Source organism: Capra hircus, chromosome 10 (assembly GCF_001704415.2).
Source record: "Capra hircus breed San Clemente chromosome 10, ASM170441v1, whole genome shotgun sequence".
Lineage (NCBI taxonomy): Eukaryota > Metazoa > Chordata > Mammalia > Artiodactyla > Bovidae > Capra > Capra hircus.
The window spans coordinates 66,798,031-66,814,869 of record NC_030817.1 but is presented as its reverse complement, the minus strand read 5'-3'; the positions used below and the strand labels follow the sequence as shown (position 1 = coordinate 66,814,869).

The following is a 16,839-nucleotide window of genomic DNA, read 5'->3' as shown; positions in this document are numbered from 1 at the left end:
GCGCACCCTGAAGGGCCAAATGCCCCAGGTTAGACACTTAAGAAACAAATTAAGAGCTCCCAGTGCTGTGCTTAGTCGTTCAGTCGTGTCCAACTCTTTGTCACCCCATGAGCTGTAACCCGCCACTCTCCTTTGTCCATGGGGATTTTCCAGGCAAGATTACCGGAGTGGGTTGCCATGCCCTCCTCCAGGGGATCTTCCCGACCCAGGGATCGAACCCAGTCTTCCTCAGTGTAGGCGGATTCTTTACTGTCTAAGCCACCAGTTCCCAAGAGCCTGGCTATTCCCAAGAGGGGCTGAGGAGCTACAGCTGAGTCGCCCGCCCGCGGTGCATACTGGGATATGTGGTCTCGGGAGGCCCACAGCCTCTTGGGAGTTGTAGTCCTCGATCTGGTAAAGGGTGAGAAAAACGCAACTCTCAAGTTCTGGATTAGTCCTAACGGAGAAAAAGAAGACGGGAACCCATAACATCCTGCAAGCTCAAGTTCTTTGAGCCCAACTCTCGATCTCACGAGTGGTCGAGGCGGCTGGAAGGCGGGCCCGAGAAGGGTGGGGAGACGTTACGTTGACGCGGGCGTGACCTTGCCCAATAGGATTTGGCGGGATTTCCGAAAGCTGTAGGCAGAGCGCGCGCTGCGGCTTGAGACCGAGGCCTAAGAGGAGGCGAGACGCGCCGCAGGAGCGCAGTTGGAAGCTCAAACTCGCCTGGGTTTTGTGCGGAAGGCCGAAGCAAGGGAGTAGAGAAGCGGGGCACAAGCGAGGGGATCTACAGTCCGTCCGGGATCGGGCGCGGGCGGGTCCAGCAGACGGTAGTCGGAGTGTGCAACCTGCCCTAGCGAATAGCAAAGCACGGCAGGTCCAGGTGAGTGTGAGACGCAGACCAAGCCCCTTCCACCGCCAGGTTAGTCCCGGCATAAGCCGGACCCAGACTTAAACCCAGATTTGGGCCCCAGCTCCGCAGCCTTAGGGGCTCCTCTGTTTCTCCCAAGTGAGAAACTCGGAAATGGCGGGGCGGAGCCGGGACGTGTCCGGGCTACTTCGACCGTCGGAGTTCGCTGAGGGGAAAATAGAAGCGCACTCTAGCGTTTAGAGCTGGAAGGAACCTTGAGAGGCCTTCATTTCCAACACCTACTTAATGGGCGTCCGCGAGGAATCCAAGATCCAGAGACGTGTAGTGACAGTCACAGCTCTTAAGCCAGAACCACGGTTTCCAGGTTTCTGGTCAGCGCCCTTTCCATTACACAAAATTTTGCTTACCAGAGTACCCACCTCCAGTTGCCAGTAAGATAATTTGCTTTTTCTAATGCGGAAGACCTTTTACGTGATGTCTAGGTAATGATCTGTAGTGACGTATGCTGTTTTTTCTTAAACTTATAAGCCAGTTGTAGTATACAAATAGAAAAATGCACAGATCAAAAGTGTGTACAGCTTCATGAGTCATTACAAAATGAATATACCACTCAGATCAAGAAAGAATGCTGTCATCACCCGGGAGCCTCCCTTGTGCCCCCTTCTGTAATACTCTCCCTTCTCGCCAGAGGTAACCACTGTGTTGACTACTAATACCATTGATTAATTTTGCCTGTTTCTGAATTTTATGTAAAGAAAGACTGTTTTTGTGTCTGGCTTTGCTCAACGTTCTGTCTGTAGGTTCGTGTCTTTGCATTTAGCAATACTTTCTCGTTGCTATGTTGTAGTCCTCCTATTCATTATACCAATGATGGATATCAGGATTATTTCTAGTTTTTAGCTTTCAGGACAAAGGTGGCTGAGAAAATTCCTGCATACAGTTTAGTGCACACGTATATGTTTTTCAGTGGGTTAATAGTAATAATAATAATAGAGTGGCGAAATTCCTGGGTCAAAGTATTTGTCTGTCTTCACCTTCCATGTTTAATACAATACCAATACACTCGAACCAGCGGTGAATGAGTGTTCAGTTGTTCCACACCTTTGCTAATAGTTAATGTTAATCTTTTAAAATTTTAGCTATTATCTTGTGGTTTTAATTTTAGTTTTCCTGATTATTAATGAAATTGAGCATTTGTGGATATGTTTATTAACGATTTGAGTATCTTCTCTTGTGACGTGCTTGTTCAGATCTCTTTTGCCTATTTTTTATTGGGTTGTCTTTCTTGCTGGTTTGCAAGAATTCTTTATATATTCTCGTTACCAGCCGTGAGGTATATTTGTGGTAAATTTTTCCCCCCTCGCTATTGTTTGACTTTCTTTCTTGCAGTGGTGTCTTGATTAGATGTTTTCAGTTGCTCAGTCATCTGGCTTTTTTTTTTTATTTAATTGTTTATTTGGCTGCACTTGGTCTCAGTTGTGGCATGTGGAATCTAGTTCCCCAACCAGGGATCGAACTTGGGCCCTCTGCACTGGGAATGTGCAGAGTCTTAGCCACTGGACCACCAGGGAAGTCCCAGTCCTCTGACATTTTGTGATGCCATGGACTGTAGCCCTCCAGTCTCCTCTGTCTGTGGAATTTTCCAGGTGCATGGGATCTTTCCAACCCAGGGATTGAACCCATTTCTCTTGCAGCTCCTGCATTGGCAGGTAGATTCTTTATCACTGTGCCACCTGGGAAGCCATAGCCTTTTTTTTTTTTTTTGGGCTGCACTGGGTATTTGTTCCTATACGTGGGATCTAGCTACCTGACCAGGGATTGAGCACCAGCCCCTGCATTGGGAGCTTGGAGTCTTAGCCACTTGACTACCAGAGAAGTCCCAGCCATAGCATTTTGATGGATGGAATTTCTAAATTTAAATATAGTCCAGTTTTTCAGCCTGTTGCTTTTTGATTACTGCTTTGTGTATACAGTTCCAGCCATCTTTTTCATAAATTATGAAGGAAGACACTTTAAGCTGCCTTCAGATGATTCTGATATTTGGAATTATAAACTCACATTATGCTAAGCATGCCGTCTAAGAGAACTACACCTGAACCAGTCAAGAACAAATGGTCACCTTCTGTCAAGCCTCTAAGACTGGAGATTCCTTACCTGTTATTTTTTGAATTAAATTTATCTTGATTGTTAAATTGTCCAGATTATTTTGGTGTGACTTAAGTATATTTATCCTTGTAGACATCAAGATTTGTTTGCTTTTACTAATACCTCATGAAGAAAATTAAAATTTTTTGTTCTCCATTCTTTCAATCAGTGCAATCTTAACTATTAAAATAATCTGACTTTTGTATTGGCCTTGTATGGAAGATGTCAAACTGAGCAAGGTACTTCCATGTTACTTATTCATTTGTGCATTCAGTGAAGTCTGGCAATAGTTAAAATGTTGCTCTTTAAATTTCATACACTTTTGTTACAAAGAACCAAAATGTGGGACTACAAACTATGATTATTGCCTAAGGTTCGGAGAATTCTAGTCTCAGTCCACTGTTTCTGTATCAGGAGTGGAGATTTATGGCAGTGATTCTGTACCTTCATTTCACTCTTTTCCCATCACCCCCAAACCCTGCTTTCTTGGAAGAGATCAGTGGAACTGAAACGGTTTAACCCTAAATCAGTTTTGGGTTTTTTTTAAGTAGAGTCCTGGAAAATCTGCATTCAGTTGCCGAATATTTAACAAACACCTAACATTTATGATGTATCTTAAGTTATACACAAATAAGACTTGGCCCTTATCTATAAGAAATATGAAGCAGGAGAACTGGGGGACATAGTTCATATAGTTAAGCTGTCTAGGTGGAAGGGAAAGCTGGTGAGGGATTTCTTCTTTCTCCTGCCGTGGGTAAGTCAGGGATTAAACCAAAAGCCTAGTCATTTTTTTTCTTAATATATATATTTTATTGAACAATAGTTGACTTACAATGTTTCAGGTATACAGAACGGTGATTCAGTTAGACATATATATTATTTTTCACTTTATTTCCCATTGTAGTTTATTACAAGATATTGCCTATAGTTCCCTGTGCTATACAGTAAACTTTTGTTGCTTATTGTGTATCTATTTTTTAATTAAAAATCTACCATTCTGTTCACACTAAGTCAAACAAGTAGAATCAAAATGACATAAATTTTTTAGCTAGGCATAAATTCATAAGTTTTCTTAAATATATTATGCATACTATTTATATATATATATATATATCCAGAGGAAAACCCTAGGAAGTAGTTCTTTAAGAGATTTACTGTAAAACTATGTTTGCGTGTCTGTACTTTCTCTAGTGTTCTTCCTGATGGCCATCTGTGTTTTCCAGTATTGAACGCTGAGTAATGGCTATGCAGATGCAGCTTGAAGCAAATGCAGATACTTCAGTGGAAGAAGAAAGCTTTGGTCCACAACCTATTTCTCGATTAGAGGTGTGTGCTTGGTTGCTAATTTTAAAATTATACTGCTGGATAAGATTGTTCTACCTACTGGGAGGAATCACAACCTTTACATAAACTAAAATCCAAATTAGAGTTTTCAGGAGGGTTGTCAAGGATCCTGTGGAAAGACTGAAGACAGTTGCTAAACAGGTCTGCCAGGTCCCTTTTTTGTCAAGAATTCTTCCCCTCCATCATTTTTCTTTCTTAGAACTGGATGTCAGAAGCTAAAAGCCCTAGGATCCCATGTAGAATCTGTGTTATTTGTACTAAGTATGAAATTACCATCCAGGAAATTGTAGTGGCCTGGACCAGCTATGCAGGAAGTGGAGAGGAACAACATCTCTCCACCAGCTTGGATCTGTGATGAAGTTACTAAGAAGACAGCTCTCTCTTAGACAGACTGGCTTGGGGTTAAGGTGTGAGAGTTCAAGACTCTGCAGAAGAACATCAAGCACCAAGCCTGGGGCCTTGCACTATTTCTGCACATTGTACAGAGGTCCCAGAGTGAGTGCCATTGACTTGGGCTGAAAGAATCGGGAGAGTATACTGAGAAAGTCTTCATTCTTGTCTCTATGCATATTCCTCCCATTCTCCACCTAAGCTTCAGCTCTTCAGAAGATACTTAAACAGGTTTCTTAAACACATTGGAGAATTCAGAGTCATAACTTTTGGTTTCAGTGAGCATCTTTATAACCACCTGTGTATATTGCTTATTGTTTGAATCTTTATAACAGACCTGGTTTCTAGGGCTATGTACTATTTCTCTCCCCTCTCCCAAACCTTCCCTGACCCCAGATACATACATATCCCACTAATACTGCATGCTTTCCCCAAAGTCATGGTTTTGGTGGCTAATAAAACCAAAGCTGACTTTGTTTATCGGGAGAAGGAAGTGCCTTTGGGTGGTTTGTTTTTGAGGAGTGGCATGTAAATCCCTGACCAAAAATAGTTTTCCTCATTCTTAATATCACTTGTTAAAGCCGAGCTTTCCAGTTATTGGGCAACAAAGAATATATGCTAAGATATGCTCCCCTTAGCTCTGGGACAGTCTTATCTGTTTACCCAGCTTAGTGTAAAACTTATTATTCTTTATGTGTGCTTGATGTAGAAAACTTTGGGAAGCACCAGTTTAAAGTGGCCTTTTAGGGCCCAGGTCTCAAAGTTCATTTAGAGTTCCAGTCAAAAGATTTAGTTACAGGTTTAATCCCAATTCATGACAAGAGTCTTTTAATATACATAGTGCTAGTTTAAAACTACTGGTTTTGATAATGAATGAAAACTGAAAAAAAGTGAAAGTGAAATCACTCAATCATGTCTGACTCTTTGCGACCCGTGGACTGTATGTAGCCTTCCAGGCTCCTCCGTCCTTAGGCTTCTCCAGGCAAGAATACTGGAGTGGGTAGCCTTTCCCTTCTCCAGGGGATCTTCCCAACACAGGGATCAAACCCAAATCTCCCGTGTTACAGGCAGACTCTTTACCATCTGAGCCACCAAGAGAATACCTTTGATGATGAATATATTGGTAATTTGTTATGAAATGCATCATATGTAGGGCATACTTTTTAAAGCTTTTGCATATAATATCACAGTTATAAACAGTCCTGTGAAATAAGTAGGGCCAATATCCACATTCAGCAGATGAGGGAACCAAAGCTTAGATTTATCTGTAGTTTTCTTCACTTGCAGCAATGTGGTATAAATGCCAATGATGTGAAGAAATTGGAAGAAGCTGGATTTCATACCGTAGAGGCTGTTGCCTATGCACCAAAGAAGGAGCTAATAAATATTAAGGGGATTAGTGAAGCCAAAGCTGATAAAATTCTGGTAAGTCCCGCTTGTGTGGCCAAGAGAGGCAGTAGTGGGAGTGGCAAAGAAGAGTATACGGTGAGAGACCGCAGTCTCCCTTCTTCATCCCCCATGTGTCACCCTCTTCCCTTTTCCAGAAGTGACTGTATTACCAGCTAATTAGCTTTGTATGTCTTCTTGCATAAACTGGGATTTTTCCTAGGGAACTGCAATATCACGGGGGTGTGACATAAATACTGCCAAATTGACTACCAGTTTGCACTCCTACCAGCCGTGAGTGATGTGTGCCTTATCATTTCTGGATGTTATAATTTCATGCCTTAGAAATGTACTCATTAGTATGTAGCCACTGAAAATAGTTTTGAAGAACATTCATTGACATATGAAAATATTCCTGATATAAGAAAGCAGGTTAAAAAATGTGTTTATGTGCTTATGTCTTTATCTTTTTAAATGTGTGTATTTATATACGTACAGCATATACACTGGGGATAACTACAGTAAAATACTAACGTTGTTTCTGGATAGTGAGAATGTGAACAGTTTTTATTTTTGCCTCAATTTTCTGAAGTTTCTGCAGTTTTATAATAGACTTGTATTACTTTATTTAAAATATTTATTTATTTATTTGGCTGCATTGGGTCTTAGTTGCAGCATGTGTGATCTAGTTCCCTGAACAGGGATCAAAACCAGGCCCCTTGCATTGGGAGGGTGGACTCTTAGCCACTGGACCACTAGGAAAGTCCCCTAAACGTGTATTACTTTAAATAGAAAAGTTGTTTTTATTCCTTGAATATTAGAGTCATGTTAATTAGGCTGCCAGGGTGTATAGTCTATTAATTAGCTAGTCATAAGCAAGATTTTTTAATCATAAGAAAGTATGATTACAAATCATTAATGCTTAGTTTTTTTTTAACTTTAGTAAATGATGTAAAAGTGATTTTACATGCTTAACCAAAATAAGATAATAATCCTTTATATTATATTGCACTTTAACTTTTTTAATTGAAATTTTATTTTAGACTCTTGTGTTTCAGGCGTACGGCTAAGTGATTCATATGTTAATACATATACAATTTCCATTCTTTTTAGATTCTTTTCCAGTTCAGGTTATTATAGAATATTGAGTAGAGTTCCCTTATAGCACTTTAACTTTGAAATCCCATCCCTTTTGTATGCACAGTATTCTCACTTGCCCTTCATACCGACACTAGGAGAGAGAGGTAGGACCAGTGTTAGCTCTGCCTTACAGATAAGGAAACTTAGGCACAGTGTTTCAGTTATTTATCCAACGTTACACAGTTGATCGCAGAACTAAGACTAGAAGCCAGTTATTTTCATCCTGATACACTGTGATACTTTTTTATTTCCTTCCAATGTCTTGCAGCTACTATTCATTTTTCTTGCTTCATATATTCCTTTGGCACTCATAGTACCCTGTGATTACATTTTATTTTATGTATTTTATCCTTTGGTATTTATAGGCTATACCTTGGCAATAACTGCAGGTTAGGTTCCAGACCACCACAACAAAGCAAATATCACAGTAAAGCAAGTCACACGAATTTTTTGGTTTCCTGTTGCCTATAAAAATTACGCTTACACTATTTTATAGTCTGTTAATTATACAATAGTATTAGATCTACAAAAACAGTGTGTATACCTTAATTTAAAAATACTTCACTATTAAAAAATGTTAACCGTCATCTGAGCCTTCAGCAGTTTATATTCTTTTTGTTGGTGAGAGTCTTGCCTTGACGTTTATGACTGCTGACTGATTGGGGGGGGTGGTTGCTGAAGGTTGGCGTGACTGCAGCAATTTCTTAAAATAAGACCACAATGAAGTTTGCCACATAGATTGAATCTTCCTTTCTTTCATGAATGATTTATCTGTAATACGCAATGCTATTTGACAGCATTGTAAAATGTTTATTTGTTTAATGTTTTGGCTGCCCTGGGCATTTGTTGCTGCCTGAGGGCTATTATGGTTGCAGTGCATGGACTTTTCATTGTCTTCTTTTGTTGCGGAACATGGGCCCTAAGCGTGGGCTTAGTTGCCCCGTGGCATGTAGAATGGTCCCAGACCAGGGATTGAACCTGTGTCCGCTTCATTGGCAGATGGATTCTTAACCACTGGACCACCAGGGAAGTCCTATTTTATAGCATTTTATCCCCAGCAGAAATTTTTCTAGATTGGCATCAGCCCTCTCAAACACTGCCACTGCTTTATCAACCAAGTTTATGTCATATTCTGAATCTTTTGTTGTCATGTCACCAATCTTCACAGCATCTTTGCCCGTAGATTCTATTTCAAGAAACCACCCTTTGCTTATCTATAAGAAGCAGCTCCTTACCCATGAAAGTTTTATCATGATATTGCAGTGTTTCTGCCACAACTTCAGGCTCCACTTCTACTTCCTTTGCTCTCCCCACCACATCTGTATTTACTTCCTCTGCCAAAATCTTGAACCTGTCAGAGTCATCCATGAGAGGAAAATCAGCTTCTTTCAGGCTCCTGTTAAATGACAGTTGGACCTTTTCCCATGAACCATGAATTTACTTTTTTTTTTTAATATTTTCTTTTTTAACAAATGTACTTAATGGCAGCTAGGATGGTAAGTCCTTTCCAAAAGATTTTCAACTGATTTTGCCCAGATCCATCAGAGGAATCACTGTCTATGACAACTGTGGTCTTATAAGATGCATTTCTTAAATAATAAGATTTGAAAGGCAGAATTACTCCTGATTCACAGGGTGCAAAATGGATGTTGTGTTAGCAGGCATGAAAACAACATTAAATCTCATTGTGCATATCCAAAGCTCTTGAGTAACCAGGTATGTTGTCAGTGAGCAATAATAGTTTGAAAGGATCTTTCCTAAGCAATTGGTCTCAACAGGGGGTTTAAAATATTCAGTAAACTATTTTAGACAGGTGTGCCATCGTCCAGACTTGTTGCATTTATAGAGCACAAGCAGAATAGATTTACCATGATTGTTAAGGGCGCTAGGACTTTTAGGATGGTAAATGAACATTGGCTTCAACTTAAAGTCACCAGTGACATCAGCTGCTAAAAAGAGAGCTGGCTGATTCTTTGAAAACTGTTGAAGCCAGGCATTGACTTCTCTTCTGTAGCTATGAAAGTCCTCGATGGCATCTTCTTCCAATATAATGTTATTTTGTCTACATTGAAAATCTGTTTAGTGTAGCCACCTTCATTCTCTATCTTAGCTAGATCTTCTGGATAATTTGATGCAGCTTCTACATTAGCCCTTGCTGCTTCACCTTTCTCTTAAATGTTATGGAGATGGCTTTTTTCCTAGCTTCAGACTTTTCTTCTGCAGCTTTCTCATCACCCTTAGCCTTCCCTGAATTAAGAGAATAGGACTTTGCTCTGAACTAGGCTTTGGCTAAAGGGAATGTTATGGCTGCTTTGATCTTGTACCCAAACCACTAAAATTTTCTTCATAATAGCAGTAAGGCTATTTGTTACTATTCATGTATTCACTGGGGTAGTGCTTTTAATTTCCTTCAAGAAGTTCCTTTGCGTTCACAACTTGGTTAACAGTTTGGCACAAGAGGCCTAGCTTGCAGCCTATTTCAACTTTTGACATGCCTTCCTCACTAAACCGAATCATTTCTAGTTTTTTTCTTTAAAGCGACAGATGTACAGGTTCACTGCTTGCACATGAACACGTGAAGGCCATTGTGCTGTGCTGTGCTTAGTTGCTCAGTCATGTTCCACTCTTTGCAACCCCTTAGACTGTAGCCCACCAGTCTCCTCTGTTCATGGGGATTCTCCAGGAAAGAATATAGGAGTGGGTTGCCATGCTTTCCTCCAGGGGCTCTTCCCAACCCAGAGATCGAACCCAGGTCTCCCGCATTGCAGGTGGATTCTTTACCATCTGCGCCATCAGGGAAGCCCATTGTAGGGTTATTTATTGGCCTGATTTCAGTATGGTTGTGTCTTAAGGAACAGGGAGACCTGAGGGAAGAGAGAGATGGGGATAAGGTCAGTGGGTAGAGCAGTCAGAACACACAGATTTATCAGTTAAGTTCGCTGTCTTCTATAGGTGTAGTTTGTGGCACCCCAGAACAATTATAGTAACATCAAAGATTGCTGACCACGGATCACCATTGTGTAGTTAAAGAGTTTGATTAGCTTTGCTGTTGAAGTTTTCTATAATGTAAAGCAAGTGTTTAATTTATAAAATTATGTTTTATAGTTTTATGTTGATGGCTGTTACAGTTTCACAGAAGTTTTATCTGAAAAAAATCATCTTCAAAAGCTAAAGAACCTTCAAAAAATGCTTCCTGCAGCTTCAGTGCATGTAGTTCTACCGCATAACCTAGTCTGATGGACAATATCTGAGATTTATTTTAATATCTCATAATAATATATAATACAACCCAGTAAATTCTGTTTTATCAGGTATTATTTTATAGTATTAATTCATTCAGGGTGCAAATATCATAAGTAATACTTAATTTAAATCCTTAAACATGTTACCATCTATGGAAGTATGAAGTTGTCATTTATTGGATTGCTCAAATAAATAAATTTGTTGAAGTGGTGACTTAATTGAATACGTAAGAATTCTGAATACCTAATACCTCTTTGAAAGACTGTGATACTATTAAGCCAGTAGGTGTCCCTAAAGTCTGTTTGTTGTTTCTCTCTGGGTGTCAGTTTTTCTGACTCAGCGAATCCTGACCTTTGCTTATGCCTTGTCAGACATTAAAAAAAAACTTTGTCAGACATTGAAAATTCCTACAGATATGACAGATGAAAGCAAGCTTATTATATAAACAAAAGAAGTCAAGTTCTGCCAGACTATGCAATTGGCATGGTTTTTACTTCCAGTTTCATATTGGTTATAATATGTTCCTTTAAAGTTCAACATTCAGAAAACTAAGATCGTGGCATCCGGTCCCATCACTTCATGGCAAATAGATGGGGAAAAAGTGGAAACAGTGGCTGACTTTATTTTTCTGGGCTCCAAAATCACTGCAGATGGTGATTGCAGCCATGAAATTAAAAGACACTTGGTCCTTGGAAGGAAAGTTATGACCAACCTAGACAGCATATTAAAAAGCAGAGACATTACTTTGTCAACAAAGGTCTGTCTACTCAAGGCTATGGTTTTTCCAGTGGTCATGTGTGGATGTGAGAGTTGGACTATAAAGAAAGCTGAGTGCAGAAGAATTGATGCTTTTGAATTGTGGTGTTGGAGAAGACTGTTGAGAGTCCCTTGGACTGCAAGGAGATCCAACCAGTCCATCCTGAAGGAGATCAGTCCTGGTGTTCATTGGAAGGACTGATGTTGAAGCTGAAACTCCAATATTTTGGCCACCTGATGCGAAGATCTGACTCATTTGAAAAGACCCTGATGCTGGAAAGATTGAGAGCAGGAGGAGAAGGGGACGGCAGAGGATGAGATGGTTGGATGGCATCACGGACTCAATGGACATGAGTTTGGGTGGACTCCGAGAGTTGGTGATGGACAGGGAGGCCTGGCGTGCTGTGATTCATGGGGTCGCAAAGAGTCAGACACTACTGAGCAACTGAACTGAACTGAAGAGCTCATAGACTAGAAAATGTAGGGGCTAAATGACAAGAAGGGATAACATCTCCTTCTGTGAGTTTGAGATTTTCCTTCCACATTTTTGAGTAAAATTTTTGAACTTACTGTAAAGTTGAAAGAATTTTGCAATGAACACTCATTTACCCACCACCTGGACACTACTATTAACATTTTAATATACTTGCTTTATCATCTATCTGTTTATCTCTCTAGCCATCAGTATATCTTGGCTCTGTTTGTGCTTTTTAAAGAAAGTTGCAGTACATTCCCCCCTAAATATTTTAGCATTTATTAAACTAGAGTTCCATATTGGCTTACAGTTTCTTCTCTCCTTTCTTTAGTATTCTTGCTTTCTAATTTTCATTGATCTTCATTCATCCTAAAGATTGGTAGTAGTTATGGGAAAAATGAAGTAAAGAAATTCTCGAAAAAAAAAAAAAGATTTCTCCGAGCTAAAGGCAAACAGAAGTCTAAGGCCCCACAAAATGTCAAAGACCTACACCTGGACTCTTGAGTGTGAAATTTTCAGTATACCAGTTATAAAGAGAAGACTGAAAGATTTCAGAGTAAAAAAAGTAAGTGACCTCTAAAGGAACAAAAATCAGAAAGATAGCACGTCTCTTATTAAAAATCTGGGTGGTAGAAGCTAGTAGAGCAGTCCCTTCAAAATTCTGAGGGTGAATGATTTTAAACCTATAATTCTGTTGGTAACAATATTACTCACCCAGTGTTAGGGCAGAATACAGCATTCTCAGAAATACAAGAATTCAGAACATTTTGCTCTTATCTATTCTTTCTTAGGAAGTTATCAATACTTGAGGATATGCTTTACTAAAATCAGGGTAGAAAACATAGGACCTAGGTTGGAGTGGCTCTATGTCAGGTAGCCAGTGAAAGAGCAGAGAGCCCCATTTGGAGAAAGAAGGAAAGGATGTCTTTGGGAGAAAGGAGTCAGTAGAATACATAGTAAGACTGAGAGACTGGAGATTTTGAGAAGTGATAAAGTCAGAGAATACTAGAGAAAGATATGGCTCAGATATAAAGCAAGGTAAAATGGAGCATGATTTTGAAACTAGTGGCATTTAAAAAAATTTATCTGAACTTGACAGATAACTTTGGGAGACATCAGTTGTTAACATTGGAACCTTAGTGAAAGAATTGTATTTCTAGCACACCCTTTGGTTCTGCAATAACTATAATATAAATGTTATAATCAATTTTTAAGTGAAGTATTAAACTTATAGAGAAGTTTAGAGAATAAAGCAAGTCCACTATTCATCTTTTCATTAGTTTTTCCCCTTGTGGAAAGTTTTTAAATTACAAATTTAATGCCTACTTGCTGTAGGTTTATCCAGATTTTCTCCCGCCTCCCTCTCTCTCTTCCTCTCCTACTTTCTTTCTCTTTCTCTTCTTGTTTCTCTCTTTTTCTTTTAATTTCCTTTATTCCTTCCTCCCTCCCTCTTTTCTTTCTTTCGTTAGATTCAGTTTATTTTACTGAATTTAGATTCAAGTTTGGCTAATTAGTTGGGGCCTGGACTTGGATTCTTTTTCTACTTCAGTGAGTTTTGATAGTTTTGTGTTTTTCTAGGGATTTCTTTGTTTCTTGTAAATTATTTAATCTGTTGGCATAAATTTATTTTTGTAAGGGTTGTAGAAATGTCCCCTCTGTCATTTCTGATAGTGATTTGACTCTTTTTAAATCAATTTTGTTGTTTTTTTTCAAAGAAGCAACTTCTGGTTTTAATGATTTTTCTCTATTGTATTTCTATTCTCTATTTCACCGGTTCCCGTTCAGATTTTATCTTCTTCCTTCTGCTTGCTTTATGTTTAGTTTGCTCTTTTTTCCATAACTTAAGGTGGGAAGATTTAGGCTGTTAATTTCAGATCTTTCTAATATAGGTGTTTACAGCTATAAATCTCCCTTTAAGTACTGCTTTTGCTACATCCCATAAGTTATGGTGTGTTTTGTCTTAATTTCATTTCAGTGACTCTTCTAAATTCCCTTGTGATTTCTTCTTTGGTTCATTGCTTATTTAGGAATATAATGTTTAATCTCCATGTATCTGAAAGCTTTTATTTTTAAATTTTGAAGTCAACCTATAGACTGATCATTAATGGCTTATCAGTGACTACAAAGTAGGATTAAATCTTCTCAACCTGACAGGGAAAAGAAAAGGTACAGTTGACAGAGATGGAAGAGTAGATGAGGGAGCAAAGATCAAAGGACAAATGTCCTCATTTAACAAAGTAGAAAGTTAAGAGATACATTCTATGGTTGATGAAACAGGAAACAAAGGTTTAAATACATTGAACTTTGTACCATATTGTCAGGCAAACTATGTATATGTTGGTCTATCACTTTGTTGTTTTTAACTACATGAGTGTATTATTTGAATTGACAATTAAACAATTGCCAGTCTTCTTGGAGTGTCTAAATTAGTTTATCCTTTATTTGCCAGAGAGAAAATAATCCTAGAACTAGAACTTACGAGTGTTTTGATAACTTTTTAAAGAGAAATCATTCTGGAAATTTTGTTAGATGTTACCTCTTCCCACTACATGCCTGATTCTTACTTTACTAAGTGTATTTCATCAGTTTGACATTACTTATTTTTCCCCAGACTGAGGCAGCTAAATTAGTTCCAATGGGTTTCACCACTGCAACTGAGTTCCACCAAAGGCGATCTGAGATCATACAGATTACTACTGGCTCCAAAGAACTTGACAAACTGCTTCAAGGTATCGTAATCTCTTATCCTATGTCATGAACTATGGTTAACAAAGCATCCAGGTTATAGAACGTAACTAAATTATTTGGTTCATGTTTATGTGTTAGATAGAATTAAGAAATACAGGAAAGTATTCCGTAAGACTGAAGGGTGAGGCTGACTTTAAAAATACGAAAATTATCTGCCAATTCAATAATTTAATCTCCAATTAATAATTGCATTCTTGAGAGTCATCTCCCTCTGCCTAAAGAAATAATATAACCTTTTACTCTACCACAAGGTAGAAAATCTGATGGCTGGTTAAAATACTGCATTGTAGTATCAGCACATTGTGGTGCACACTAATTTTCAGGACTTGATGCAAAGCTGTAAAGTTTTTGAACTTTTGAAAGCATCGCTGTCCTAAATTTTAGTGTTGGATTGGTTCTTGCTGCTTCCCCAAATATTTGATCATTTAAGTTTCTTTTTTGGGGGGCACAAAATAGCATGAGTTCAGGAGTCACACTCAGATTTGAGCGTTTGCTTTCCCTCCTGTTCCCTCTCTGGTGCAGATTACTTATATTCTATGCCTCAATTTTCTTATCTTATTGAAGAAGAAAAGGTCTTACCTTTGACCTCATAATGAGGTCAAAAAAAGCTTCCTACCTTATAAGTTATTGGAATTAAATGAATTGATAGCACAATGACAGATACACAAAAAATACTTGGTAAATGTTAGATATTATCTATAATTTATTTTTTAAATGACTGCTTATTGACTTGTGATGGTATTGTTCTGTATATTGGTTGTGGTGATACTTACATGAAGCTACAGATGTGATAAATCGCATAGTACTACACAGACACACAAATCAGTGCATATATAGCTGGAGAAATCGGAATAAGCTCTGTGGATTGTATGGATGTGAATTTTCTGGTATTTATACTATAATTATATAAAACATTAACATTGGGGGAGGCTGGATGAAGAATGCATGGAACCTCCATATTTCTTTGCAGTTGTCTATGAATCTAGAATTATTTCCAAGTGAAGTATTTTTAAAATTACTGTTTATTGAAGATTGGGTCTCTAAATTATGTAAACATCTCTCTGATGAGCTACTGGGACGTTTCAATGGTTATGTTTCTAACATTTGTATTGTGCTAAGAGATGTTCCTTTTTTAGGAGGAATCGAGACTGGATCCATCACAGAGATGTTTGGAGAATTCCGAACTGGGAAGACTCAGATCTGTCATACATTGGCTGTAACATGCCAGGTGAGCTGTTGGGGCTCTGCCTAATCATATCAGCAAGAATGAGTTGATTCCTGCTACTGGCAAGCATCTGTTAGCATGGACCAAAAAAGCACTTTCTCTGTCTTCAAAAATGCAAGGGGGACTTTCCTGGCAGGGCCAGTGGTTCAGACTCTGAGCTCCCTCTGTAGGGGCACAGGTTCAGTTCCTGGTGGGGTATTGAACCTGTGCATGCTGCGTGACTCAGCCACAAAAGAAGAATGCTGTGGCTAATTAGAAGACAGGTTGCTACTGTAGGGCTTCCAACAGCTCGGAAACTTTCAGATTATTAATTTCACATACATTCTTGCTATCCACTAGGCCTCTCCTGGCTTTTTCTGCCCTCTTCACTAGTTTAGATTTATGATTCTTCATTAAAGTCATTCCTTTACGGATACCCTCAGATTTACACTCCCCATCTGAAGAGATGCCGTTCTTAGATGAACCGTATCTGTTTTCAGTGCTTGATTTCCCGAATAGCTGATCATACTAGAGAAAAATCTTAACATAAAGCTGGCTGACCTCACTTTAAATTTAAGATGACAGGCTTTAACATTCAATACCGCTTGGCAGATCTCCTGAAAATTTTTCATTCAGGCAACGTTTTCCTCCACTCAGTAAGAATCTTTGTAATTTCTCCTTTTTCCTCAAAATTTCATGCTTCTCTTCAGCCTCACTGTTAGCCAAATTAATCTAAACTGTTCTTCACATCAAAACTATAAACTCATGTAGCTTTTATAAAAATTTTATGAAGTATAGTTGATTTACAATGTTATGTTAATTTCCGCTATCTAGTAAAGTGGTTCAGTTATACTAATAAGTACATTCTTTTTCGTATTCTTTCCCATTGTGGTTTGTCGCAGGATTTTATTTATTTGTTTATCTGGCTGCATTAGGTCTTAGCTGCAGCATGCAGCTTGTAGGATCTCTGTTGCGTCATGTAGGATCTTTCACTGCAGCGTGCGGACTCTCTAGTTGTGGCACACGGGCTAGGTAGTTGCATTGCTCAGGTTCCAGAGCATGCGGGCTCTAGTTGTGGCCATGGGCTTAACTGCTTCACAGCATATGGGATCTTAGTTCTCCAGTGAAGGATCGAACCCATGCCCTTTGCACTGCATG

The 16,839-nt window shown here is 38.9% G+C and overlaps 1 protein-coding gene across 2 annotated transcripts in view; it reads left to right on the top strand.

Moving 5' to 3' along the window:
• RAD51 (RAD51 recombinase) overlaps positions 396–16,839 on the top strand; it is a 36,131-nt gene continuing 19,687 nt past the window's right edge. Inside the window, exons 1-5 of one of the 2 annotated variants that reach the window (XM_005685489.2) lie at positions 396–862; positions 4,219–4,321; positions 6,017–6,154; positions 14,341–14,458; positions 15,614–15,705. In XM_005685489.2, the coding sequence (XP_005685546.1) occupies positions 4,235–4,321; positions 6,017–6,154; positions 14,341–14,458; positions 15,614–15,705 (435 nt within the window). In that variant the 5' untranslated portion in view covers positions 396–862; positions 4,219–4,234. Of the gene's footprint in view, positions 863–4,186; positions 4,322–6,016; positions 6,155–14,340; positions 14,459–15,613; positions 15,706–16,839 lie in introns of both variants that reach the window. The other variant, XM_005685490.3, reaches the window with a different exon arrangement.